Below are 13,807 nucleotides of genomic sequence, written 5' to 3'. Positions count from 1 at the left end.
TGATTTGATGTAGTACATGTAATAACTGACGCCCACTAGGTTTGTAGCATAATTAAGGTCGGGTCTTAGTTATTCAGGTTTTCTTCACTTTTTTATTGATTTGATAAGGGTTTTCTCATATATTCAGAGAATTTGTTATTGTTCTGGTGTATACATGGTTTTGTTCTTAGAATGCAACCAACCCTCAGTTGGGATATTGCATTTTGATTCAGAATGCAATAGCCCAACATGCTTCAGTTTTCTAGGTAAGTCGGGTGCATCTTAAAGTGCCATAATTTATGCATAGAAAATGCAGGTTTAATTTTGCATTTGTCTATATATTGATGCAAATGCATGCATTTTTGTTGTCTTACAGGGAAACAATGCTCAAAACAAGGCAAATCGAGCAAAACTAGTTACATATAATACATCTGTCAGTTGCAATCACATGAGTACTCATTATGATGTAAGTTTTTATACAATGCATATAAAATTTATTGACTATATATATAACTAAACTTTACTTCATTGTTTGAAAGTATTGTGCAATTTTGGATTGCCTACGACTTTTGTTTATTTATTTGTAGTTGAAGAGAAAGAACAATAGAAAATCACCTCCTAGTCAAAAACATAGAAGGAATGTCATACCAGGAAGACAGGAAGAGCTGTGAATAGCTACATAGATAAAATCGTTGTAAGAAAATGTTTATTAAGCATGTTTGATAATAAAATTTGCTTAAATTAACTTAGATTAAATTTGAATAAATGTAGGCTAAGATAGACAAGTGATATGCTCAGTTGCCACAGAGGGGCTAAAAGATGTTACTAGCCGAAATGATGTGTTGTCTCAAGTTTTGAGTCAAGACACGAAAGGCTCTGTGTGGGTGTAGGGTTTGGGGATGGGCGTTTCCTCTGAGCACATTCTAGGCCCTTCATCATCTAGGTCATCACAAGATTATAGTTTCTTGAGTTAGGAAAATCGAAAACTGGTTACTAGAGTAAACGCAATGGAGAGAGAGTTGACCGAGCTCATGGAAATGCTTACTCAAATCCTGAGGTCTCAGGTATATATTGAATCATATAATTGTATAATCTTTTTTATTTTAAAAGATCATTTGTTTTTGTGGTATATATACTTAACAATTATTTATTTTAATTTTGTAGCATTCAGCATCATCGTCCTAGCAAGATAGCTGACAATCATCTGCCACTTTTAGTTTCTTAAAAGTGAACAATCTTCTGCCACTTGTAGTAGAACCCCTTTCTTGCTATGTAATTTACGTGTTGATGACATTTGGACAGACTCTATTTCGAACTATACTCTATTTCCAACTCTTAAATAACAATATCAGATGTTTTTTTGCTGGCAGTGCTTATGGAGGGCATAGACATTGTAGATCACCAATGAGCTTCAACATTGATACTAGTGTTCTTTTTTTGTTATAGTTGTGCAACAACATGGATTTTAGATCATTGTACGGGACTATTGGTTCTAGTTGAATGTTTTGTCACAAACATTGGGTTATTAGTTGTTTGCATTGTGGACATACTTTTTCACATATACTGGGTTGTACATGCTATACTTTGAGTACTTTTTTGCTATTGTCCATCTTCTTTGTTTCTTTGTTGTGTGTATATGAGACTCTCATGATTAATGTTTTCCTAGATTGTATGAGATTTATGATGGCATCTTTTGATTTACTTGGTTTAATGGACCTTTTCTAATGGTCACTCATTAGAGTTAGTTGCCTTGTTTGAGTTCATATTGATGAGCATGATTTTAGTGTTCCTTTTTTGTTTTTCTTGCTGGAAAAGTGTGATGCTTTATCCTATATTCTCCATCATTTGTGTGTGGGACTTCATGTCCTCATCCTATGTCTGCAGGTAGATTGACATAGTTCAGAGATGGAATGACTGATGCAGGTACCTTCTGTAGGTTACCATTTTTATTCCTGAAATTTATAATGCCTGCACTTCTTTATGTGAATGCCGGTCATTTTATCTGCAAAGTACTTTGGCATTGAGCTAGTCAAGCTAGTTGCTCTCCTATTTTCTATGGGACCAAGCCAGAGGGTTCTAGTTAACTGCATAGATTGCTTTTTGAATTGTAGTTTTTCCCATTATTTTTCTTGTGGTGATTTGAATTGTTCACCTATCTATTTCAGGCTCTGGAATGTCTGATAGACAACCACATGCTTAAATGTGATGAAGGCACTGGTTGGTTTATATTCCAAACTTTTGGTACTGGTTGGTTTATATTCCAACTGGATTTTATATTTATCATAAAGAGTCAATCTTAGCTTTCCTGATTTTTAACATTTGTTCAGAGAAAATCTTGTTGTCGACCCTGCAATTTGCTCCTGAAAATCCTGCTGTCGACCCTGAAGGTGAGAGGAGGTAGTTTGCAGAATTTGGTGTATTGGAACATAGAGGAAAAAATGGCTCGTAGAAAGTAACGAACACAAAATATTTCGGACCAACACCTCAGTTTGTATATGGAGAAGGCTTCTTCTTTATCAGGATGTGCTAGCCATGCTAGCTGAATTGGTCGCAGTTAAGCACCCTGAACGAGTCTTTTGTTTGATGATATGAGATGCCTTATGATTTCTACTTCTCCAAAATCTTAATCACAATCTATCTAAAATTTGTGATCTGCTTGCAATTTATTTTTGAGAAGTAATGGCAAAATAAAAGAATAAAGTATGAAAAGAATAATAGAATGATAAAAATAAGCTTGATATGCCTCATAATATTGCCATGATTCATTCAAGTTGTGGGCAATATCACTATAGTGATTGCTTCTAATATCTTTGCAGAAAATGTTATGATATCTGAGTTAATATTTGTGATTGATATACATATTATTATCATGATATTTTGAGAATATCTTCTTCAGTACATCTATATGTTCGGAAATTTATAACCATTGGTCACGTATCCATCAAATGGTTTGCTTTAAATGGCTAATTTGTTTGTCACAGAAATTTATTTCTCCAGTATTACATTGTAACATACAAATTACACTTGCAGGTTGCACAAGTGTGCAACGTATTGTGGCTGAGCTAATTCCTCGATATGCCCTGTACTGCCCAACTGCTTTGGAAGCTGCTGCCCAGGTTGCCATTAATATGTACAATTGGAACTCATTGATTATTGTGAGAGGAGATGATGATGGTGTTGCATTTCAGACTGCGCATGCTTGGATTTTAGGTCTGGTTGATATATCTAATGCTGCGTCAACTGTGGCACCTACCTCATCTGTTATTCGGGGCATCTGTTCTGCTATCTTTCTTAATGTGCTGACATTTTTCATTTCAACCTTTGAGGGAAAGGACATATATCAAGTGTATGATATGGTAACAAGCCAAGTTGAAGCTCAAGACACTGGTCCTCACTCAGATAAGCTGGATGACGGGGCTACTTTGTGCACAGATGTTGTTTCAGCTATTTCAGAATCCAATAATGATGATGAAGATGGACTATCCTCCACTAGTGGGCATTTGCCTGAGAAAGCATTGTTAGCTTCAGACTTTTTGATGGAACGGATAAGATGTGCTCACTTTTTCACAGGAGGGTGGTGTATGTTCGCCCCCGATGATTCACTGAATCCCACGTCTGTGTTCGGGGGTCTGAATGAGCACCACGTATACAAGCACATGGGGATCGTATTCCCGTGTATGTTGACATCAATTAGCATTGGAGTCTGGTGTGGTTGCAAAGACTTAAGTACCCTTTCTTGTTATTCTTCTCATAAAGTGATGGTTTAAGAAAATAACAAAAATGCCCTTCATTCAAAAAAGAAAAAACAAACAGTTTAAAAAAAGGACAAACATGTCTTCCATCCAGAAAGTCAAGGATGATGTTGACTCTTCAAAGTCTACCCAACGAAACAAACCTTAATCGCTTCGCCGATGGTGATCCGGCGAAACGATGGTGAGCCGGCGATCCGATGGTCATCTGACGAAACAAACCTGAGCCATCAAAAATGTATGTTTGAACTTTTCATCATCATCTTCTTCTTCTTCCTTCTTCGTAAAACACTGTAAAACCCTCTCTCTCTCTCTAGAGAAGAAATCAAAGGAGGCAAAGAGTTCCTCCTGGAGAAGGCCATGAACATCAACCATCTCACTCTCTCTCCCTTCTCTCTCTACTTCTGTGCATATCCAACAAACGATCCTACATTGCTCCATCAAACACCGACTGACTTGCACAGTGACTGTAACATCGTTCAACTTGATGAGTTGTTGAGCCTGATTTAGAGTTTTTGCCCTTACAGAATGGGGGTCCGGGGGCTCCCCCCCCCCCCCCCCACAGCGCCCTCCGGACCAAATTTTTTTGGGGCCTTTCAACAGCGATTTGTAGTATTATGGGGCTTTTCTATAATGATTTATAGTATTTTCGGGTCTTCAACGAGCTCCACAATGATTTATAGTGTTATCCGGCTTTTCAACAGCGATTTTTAGTGTCTCCCGCAAATCACTATAGTGATTTATAGTGTTTTTGGGTCTCCAACGAGCCCCACAACGATTTATAGTGTTGTTGGATCTCACTATAGCGATTTGTAGTATCTTCCGCAAATCGCTATAGCGATTTGTAGTGTTATTTAGTAAGCAAATCACTGTAAATTGCTACCCGAATTAGGACCAACTTGTCAAGGCCATATCTCCCTAACTGGAGGTTATATTCCAAATCCGTAAAAAGTGGTGTCTTTGTTATTGAGTCTAGTTTATTATTGTAAATTTTCAGTGATTTCTATTGTCATTTCATTCCTCATTTTAACTAAAAACCTGACCCCTATTATTCTGTGTTATTTGAGTTGCACAACACCATTCTCGCTTGACATCCACATCTTGATTCAGGCATGCTCCTTGTTTGATTTTCCATTGATTTCTTCCAACCTTACTTGGAACAAACATATGTCTTTCTCACCACGACACCATGTGCATTTTTTTATCACGACACCCGGGACCCGTGCCGGGGGGGAGCCCCTGGACCCCTCTTCTGTAAGGGTAAAAACTCTGAATCAGGCTCCACAATGAATCAAGTTGAACGATGCTACCCACGCTGGGAGGAGCCCTCAAACCCCCCTCCTATAAGGGCAAAAACTCTGAATCAGGCTCCACAACAAATCAAGTTGAACGATGCTATCCACGCTGGGAGGAGCCCCCAAACCCTCCTCCTATAAGGGCAAAAACTCTAAATCAAGCTTCACAGCTCATCAAGTTGAATGATGATACCCACGCTGGGAGGAGCGCTCAGCCCCCCCCCCCCCCCCCTTCTGTAAGGGTAAAAACTTTGAATCAGACTTCACAACTCTTCAAGTTGAATGATGCTACCCACGCTGAGAGGAGCCCCCAGACCCCTCTCCTGTAAGGGTAAAAACTCTGAATCAGGATCTACAACTCATTTACTTGAATGATGTTACACACGCTGGGAGGAGCCCCCAAACCCTCCTCCTGTAAGGGTAAAAACTCTGAATCAGGCTCCACAACAGTCAATGTGCAAGTCAGTCGGTGCTTGATGGAGCAATGTAGGATCTTCTGCTGGATGTGCACAGAAGCAAAAAGAGAAGGGAGAGAGAAAGTGAGAGGGTTGATGTTCATGGCCTCCTCCAGGGGAGATTTCTTTCTCAGATAATCATGCAGTGCAGAGACTGGGTCTTAAATAATCATCTTCGGGGCACTTAAGTCTTTATAACCACTCCTTTTCAAGAATCGTCATTTTTTTTGCACCAATGGAGGAGAGGGTACTTAAGTCTTTGCAATCACATCAAACTCCAACGCTAATTAATATTGACAAACATGGGGATATAAGATGCACATGCTTACATACATGGTGCTCTTTGGGACCCCCGAACATGAGATGTAGCTAACTCCCCTGTTTGGGGGGGGGGGGGGGACATATAACCTGCTTCACTTTTTCACATATATTTGAGTGTGAAACTATCAACTATGCATGCCATGCATTCTGTAGGTGTCAGCTTTTCCTATTCACTGCAGGATACGTTTGATCTAGTGGAAAACCTCTTCAATGATAGCCTCATTTGCTATTTGCTATTTGCTATTTGCTTCAGCAAATATTGTACACTATTTACTTTTTTCCCATTTAGTTGCTCATAACAATTATCAAGATGTGTTTGATAGCTTTTATTTCTAACAATCTAATGCACTTTTGTGTTGGTGCAGTGTGAGGGTCTCCAATGAGCTTGGTGCATTGCATCCCAAAGCTGCTAAGTTTTTTATAACAGTAGCTATACTGCAACATCTCTATCTGTTGAAATTATCTTTAATGATTTTAGTTTTCATCACAGAGAATATGTTCCCTAAAAGTGTTCACCACACAGTCTGATGTCATAAAAGAGGCATCCAAGCTCGCAAACCTCCTTTCTATAACAATGCTTCTCAATAGCGTCCAACCTGTATTAGTATTTATTTGATGTCATGCTCTCAGTTAATGACTAGTGCTTCTTTTAAGTTCAATGTAAGCCTAAATTATCTATAAAATGTGTCGGTATTTTTAAAATATTGTCATAATATATCATTATAATATCACGATATTTTTGAAAAAAAAATCTTATTTTTTTATATATTTTAAGCCTATTTTATCTGAGCATGCAAAAAAAAACATTAACTAATCAGCGGTGACTACTGTCATTAATTATGGCCCCAGGTCGTACTTAATACTCATTAATGACTACGACCACTAGTCATAGTTAACAGTTTGACATTACTGTGTCAATATCCTCATTTTCTACAGCTATGACCGTAGTTAATGCTATCCCGATTTACTACGATAATATTCACTACGACTCTATAACGCCTCAAAAATTCAGAGACTGAAAATGTCACTAAAAATTTTTGCTTTTTGAAACACAACAGAAGACATAAACCAACTCTAAATATTCAGACACATCACAGGTAAAAAAATACAATAATAATCATTTCAAAAATATTTCCTTCAATTGAACAAATAAAAATAAACCAACTCTGAATCTACAATATTTGCTTGTTCATCTCTTTGAACATGAAAAGTTTTTATAAAAATAAGTAAGATAACTTAATGTCATCGTATGTACTAGTAGACCACTCTCGGATCTCTAATGTGTACAAAATTATATACATAAAATATATCACAATACTCATATGTGATATTTCAAAATATATACAAAAGTCAATTGTTTCAAGCATTTTTTTTTCACAATTACAATACATATTCATATGACAATTTCTTTAACTGAGTAGAATCAAATTATAATTAAATAATTATAAAGAATTGCTTTCATCTCAAAATCCTTAATGAATTATATATATAATCAAAATAATTTAATTTAAATAATCATAAAGAATTGCTTGCATCTCACATTTTTTTTATAAATATAAAAATCAATTTACAAAATAAATAAAATAGATAATTATATATTTACATGCCTATCCTATATGCATGAACCATAGTATTATCTTTTAAATTAAATTGCTTTTGTATTAAATGTCATGCTAGCAAACAATTCACAAAATTTAAGTGACTCCTGATTCAACAATATCCCATGGAACCACTCGCTCAGTTCACTGTGAGCATACATAATTTTAGGGAGTTTTGTATTATTCACAAATTTATTTTATATTTTACTCTTGAAAGTAGAGAGGTTGGTACTAGAGTAAAGGAACCTTCATCAAGGCTTCTCGCGACTGGCAATGATCGCAGTCAACTGCAACACATGTACATGGTTGAACTGGCAGCATCTTTCAACCGAGTCTATCACTCTTTACATCAACCGTGGATCAGAGACATGATCACTTATCCTTTAGAATTATTGATTTTTGTTTTCACCCTCATAACCCTTCTCATGGATAGATTATCTGCTATTGGGTTTTCACCATCACAACCCTTCACAAGAATTTTACGGGGATGGGTGGAAAGCGTCGATACTACTTGATCTACTAGCTAGTTGTCAAGTTTTCACCATCAAACTAGCTCCATAAATAATAGTGCAACTTATCTTATCATTTTGAGATCATCTTTTCAATACATGCTATTAAAAATGAATGCAACATGCTCAAAATTTACAATAGTTGCACTTTTTGGTCAATACCCATAAAATATTTCATACAATCAAAATACATCAACATGCAGTTACAAAATTTATCATAATTATAATTAAACATAAATAGCATGAATCATCATCATGAAGCATGTATTCAATTATAAATGGATCTCTAGACAATTCCAAAATCCCTGGTTAATACTCATGGCTCAACCACAATCTTGTACGCAATTCTTAGCATGTGTATCACATACAAGTCTCATAAATAATTCAATTAGATTTAGGTTTTTGAACCCATAATCCCTACAAATAAAAGTGTCGAGTATTTTTTATTAATTTAGAAAAAATAATGCCACCTTAGGGATTTATGATAATAATTTAAATTTCTTAAAATAATAGTAATTCTCTTTTGAGTATTTTAAATTCAAATCAAACAAAAGTTGCTTATTTGACATTATTTATCCTATAACAAATCATGGTATAAAAAATCAGACAATATCTATATTGTTTTAATACAAAAAACCCAAAAATTATTTTAAAAGTTTTAGCAAAACCTGTCTTAATTTAGTATGAAAAATCCCAAAATTTATTTAAGAACCTCCTCTATATATGAAGTCGATAGATTAAGATTTTGACATAATGATTGCATTTTAACTCATAAAGGAAATTCTAAGGGTTTAGGAGAAAGCTTTAGTAAGTCCTATAAATCCATACAAGGGACCTGATGAGTCTGACGGGTACATACTTTGTTTATGGGAGTTTGGATAGTGCTTCTGTAAAGCCTCTGAAAATTTTGGCAGCGCTTTCGCTATATGTTATCAAATTTTTTGATGGTGAGCGAAGATTTTAGCAGCCTAAGAGCATAACATAAGCATTTTGCTTGATTTAAATGAAGGAACACACAACTAGGTGTGGGTTGTTCTGGTCTGCTGCACGCAAAGTTGTACACATACGCAACAATAAATATGTGTAGAGAGAAGTTCATTGGCAATGAAGGGGCCACCAGTGTCGTAAGTGAACTGTGATAGGTGCCTAGGCAGCGCCTATGGATTAGTAGGTTCGTCGGCAAAGAAGGGTGGTCGGGAAGGCCTCTGGTGCCTTGGGCAGACCGTGAAAACTGCCTTAATGAAGGTGATGGTGCTAAGAAAGGTGCACAGTAGTGAGGAGTTCCACAAACAAAAGAGGGCGGCCCGTTAAGGCCTATGGTATTATGGGTGTTTGTGTAAATACACCTTGACAGAGGCGTGTGAGCCTAGAAGTGCACTCTAAGGAGTTCATGGTAGTGGGGTCTCCACCTCATAGGGGGGCAGCCATTTAAGGTTTATGGTGTCATGGTTGCACCGTGTGAAGCATCTCGAATAGGCTTCAAGGATTAACCTATGCAAGGGGCATGCATGTGCACAACCAAGTCGCAGGAGCGCTCATATTTGTTTACCGTGTTTTGAATCAGACAACACTCCTCATAACGACACTCCAAAAGCCAGATTTGTCTGAGCAGAGTTCACCCAAACAAATTGAAATCGTAGGAATGTAGAGGTCGGGGTTACGAGTGTTTCTACCAGAACAAATCAGAGAAATAGTGGGGTTTGTGTAGAGTTTTCTAGAAGGAGAACCTAAGTTTTAGAGAGAGAAAGATGGAAATTGAGAGAGAGAGAGAGCTAGAGAGAGAAGGGGGGAACATTTTTTTTAGGAGAGAGAGAGCCCCCTGCTAGGTGTTCTCTTTTAGCCTTCCTGAAAACCATGTTTTGGGCCCATGGATTCTGGAACATGGTTTTGTAAAACTATGTTTTGAGCCCATGGTTTCAAGAACATGCTTTTGCAAAACCACTTGCAAAAACCATTGGCCTTCGATGGTTTTACAAAAAAGGTGAGAATTATGATTATTTTATTATTTCTTTTATTTATTTATTTTGTAATTTCTATAAATCTCATTTATTTGTTCCAAAATAGCCTTAGTCTAATTCCACATAACCAAGTTGCCACTTGGGTTATAAAAATTACCTTTTTTACCCCTTTGTAATTTGGGAATTTACCTAAATATGCTCTAGTGAGATAAATTACTGTTTTACTCCTATATAATTTAATTATTTTTTTGAAATACCCTTAAGTTGTAAAATTATCATTTTACTCTTAGATAATTTTATTATTTCTCAGAATATACCCCTAAGTTGTGAAATTAATGATTTATCCCTAAACAATTTAAATATTTCTCATCACATATCCCTGAATTTTGGATATGTATTAATTTCTGGATCTGTTAAAAATATCTATTTAGATATTATCCATATCTGTTTAAAGGATCCCGTCACTATGGATCTGGATCACTCTAAAACAAACAAAGGATTTAAATCCTTATCTCACTTTGATCAAGCTTCTGGACCTTAAATCTCATTTAGATTCAACTCAAATTTTATGGAGTTCAAGCTTACTTCAAAAATCACAAATCAAAATAAAAGAATTTATTAAACCTTTAAAAATTTTAGGTATTATAAGCTCGATCGTAGTTAATGGTTATTAGACATGGTACTATCCAAGTGGTCATAGTTAAATCTTAATTACTGTGACTTTTTTAGCATTAACTACGGCCAACAGTCGTAGTTAATAATATAAAATTTTATAGTGAAATGACAAGTAATGCATGAATGATTATTACATAGCATAAATGTGTACATGGACTTTATTTTTGATGTAATGCATGATGTGATGACATGTAGCATGCTTGAATAATATGCATCATGAAGAGAATGCATGCTATGATTATGTTGTAAGACATAAGAAAGATACATGAACATGTGTTTGCGGTTTCGTGAAACCCATGCAGTGTCAGCAGACACAAATTGATATTACGTGTTGTGTTGTATGTACTGTGTTATAACACGTATGAAAGGCACATGCACTTGTGAATGCTCTTACTACAGGAAAACGGTTAGTGGACCAATTGGTGCCAAGGCGCACCAAATCAATGGAATGATACACATGCACATAACATAATTCATTACTTTAGGAGAGGTATACCTCAAGGCAGGTACGGTGGACATTCAATTTACAAGTATCAGGGCACTATGAATGCGATATTGTTTTTTTGAGCTTGTAAGAGTGTAAATCTACCAAAGAGTAGGTAGTTTTTGGCTCATACCAATGGCATTGTACCTTAAAGAGGTACTTGGGCCACCCTCTTTTTGTGCTGAGTGACATGATACTTGCATTTTAATGCACTAAAATTGTATTAACAACTTTCATAACCCATTTTGATTTTGGTCTACCTTGGAGAGGGTAGGTGGTACAAAACTTTGTTGGACCATGTATATATATTTCTGAGAGTTGTAGGCTTCTCTTTGGTCCTTAGTCCTCAGATTTAGGGGACCAGGACTACCTTAATAAGCCCTAGATGGTATGTCCCAGACACTATAATAGTCACAAGTCGTACAACCCAGTTTGTCATTGGACACATCATACTGGTGGAAATTCTCTTCTAGCCATGGGCTGCCCACAGTTGATTCATTTTAGTTAGCCACATGCCCCGAGATTTCTAACCCTTTTTAAACATGTAAAAATTGAAAGTTTTCTCTTATTAAAATCGACTGTGAAAACTTCTTCAACTAGGGTTCAAAACCTTGGGCGGGTTACATTTCAAACAACAATAACAAGACTGAATTCAAATAGCAATGTTTATCTAAATTCAGCTCCTAAAAAAAAGAAAATGATGGGCTCTTGACGTTGCCGCAACAACCTGCATTTGTTCTAGTCTTCTATTCCATACTTGTGTTTTTGTAGGGGTCAGAACAACCCTCTACTAGGAATACAATGACAAAACATATGTGCATGGATACATGCATACATGAACCATTTTTTTTTAATTTACTATGTTTTCGAGTTTAAATTTTGGGGTGTTACACTCAGGCATTTCTTCAGCGTGAATGTCAATGACTAGTTGCCAGGAGCCACCACTATCTTCACAACTCGAGGGGAACTAGAGGAAGAGGTTGTAGTCGGTGAGGGAGCAGAGAAGTCCTTCTTGACATTGGCGATGGTGGGAGTGGCAAAGTCTAGCTATGGCAACCACTGTGTGGTATTCGATCGACCATTAGATCTTGTTGGTGTTGGAGAGGCGAATCTCCACCCACCTTCAATTTTTTTGATAGTGGGCCTATTGGAACCCACTCGAGAAGTGGTTTTCGAGTGTCATATTCCTCATGACCACTATTGTCTTCCTTAATTGCCCTTGTGCCCCCTCCAGCAAGAATGCCAACTCCTTGGTTGCCCTTTTGTGGGCCACCAACTATCGTGAGGAAGCGAGCATTATGCTCATCCTGTCCCTTCGAGGCTGCCATTAGTGGTTGTGGCGCAAAGGCTAGCACAGGTTATGGCATCACAGACGAGGAGGAGGATCTGCTTTTCTGATATAATGGATTGTCATTCATCACCTCTGCAAACGACAATAATGCCACAACGAGGAGGCTCACAAGCATATCTTTCTCTCTTGTGGCCTCCCTCCTCCTCTGCCACCGTCTGACAGGTCTAATAATATTGAAAATGGTCATGATGGCACCAGAAAACTTGTTGATCCAGATCAACGTGAGGCCAAACAGGAACGTGTGAGTGAAGATCAACCAGCCAGAATCACTCAACTCGCTAACATGGTCGATGATCACTGACTTCACGAGGGGATTCCATTTGTTGGACGTTGACGACTCTGTTAAGGCAACTGTGACCCACGACACTGGGAGGGCCTTTTGCTCTGGCGTCAACATGACTGCCATATAAGGTGTCTTTAAGGGGAACATTAAATGATCTAGAGACCAACTTTATCTTCCATATGGAGAGAGCTGTCAGAAAATGATCAACGGAATCGTCAATGATTTCGCTATCACCACCAGATTCGAGATCGCCTGTGACATCCTCATTGCTAAAAGGGACACCAAAGTTTATCGACACAAATATTACACTCTTCTGACAATTGGATTTAGCTTTTTTAAAGGGTTAAATAATGGATATTTTCATATGAGTGGTTTGAGTTTTTGTGAAATTCAAAAAGGAGGTGCATATTTTCTTAATATTATAAGGGTTGTCGCAATTTATAAATTTTTAGATAAGCTATCTAAGTTTCTAAATTTGCATAAGAACCTATCCTAACTTCTGACATTTTCAGAAAAGATAATCAAGTTATGTTTTATTACAGATTGATGCTTCAACTTTCAAATATTTTTTTGTTTAGATGTTCAAGCATGTTATATTTATAAAATTATTTTTTAATGTTATAGTTTACTATATATTGCTTGTAACTTTCTGTTTTTACAAAAAGGGTGTTGGAACTTGAAAATGACTATAAAATCATAATAAATCTATAGAAAATTATACTTGCATGACAAAATTAGATAGAAGCATGTCTTAACATAAAATTATTACTTTTGTCTTATTTGACATAATAAAAAAGGGGTGATATTACTTGATGATCCTTGAAATTGCTTGAAGTTGGATATATCATTGACCAAGATAGGATGATGGGTTGCTAAATTATGCATATTATTTGATTCATTAAAGTGTTATTATTTGAATAGATCATGATTGCATATGTTTTTCATTTATTTTTCATTGAATATTTAAACTTGCCTTAAAGTGAGAGTAAGTTAATACACTTTTATGTGCAAGTGAGAGAATGTTAGTAATGTGCCTATAAATTTAGTGATTAATTATGGCTTATTGTGAATTTAATTATTGTTAGGGATGGATCTCTATCATGAATATAATGAATTTGAATATAGATCTATGGTTGGACTTAGATGCATA

General features: G+C 36.4%; 1 protein-coding gene across 1 annotated transcript in view; it reads left to right on the top strand.

The window, feature by feature from the left end:
• Window positions 1-986: 986 nt before the first annotated feature.
• The window catches only part of LOC149837296 (Afadin/alpha-actinin-binding protein), a 63,296-nt gene continuing 50,475 nt past the window's right edge, over window positions 987-13,807 (top strand). Inside the window, exons 1-4 of the mRNA XM_090008008.1 lie at window positions 987-1,043; window positions 2,145-2,196; window positions 2,307-2,366; window positions 3,010-3,496. Of these exons, the coding sequence (XP_089864134.1) occupies window positions 987-1,043; window positions 2,145-2,196; window positions 2,307-2,366; window positions 3,010-3,496 (656 nt within the window). The remainder of the gene's footprint in view (window positions 1,044-2,144; window positions 2,197-2,306; window positions 2,367-3,009; window positions 3,497-13,807) is intronic.

The sequence above is a fragment of the Nuphar pumila genome, chromosome 5, assembly GCF_984573655.1.
Source record: "Nuphar pumila chromosome 5, dmNupPumi1.hap1.1, whole genome shotgun sequence".
NCBI classification, from domain to species: Eukaryota; Viridiplantae; Streptophyta; class Magnoliopsida; order Nymphaeales; family Nymphaeaceae; genus Nuphar; species Nuphar pumila.
The sequence above is the reverse complement of the archived record's forward strand: the minus strand, read 5'-3'. Positions and strand labels throughout refer to the sequence as shown.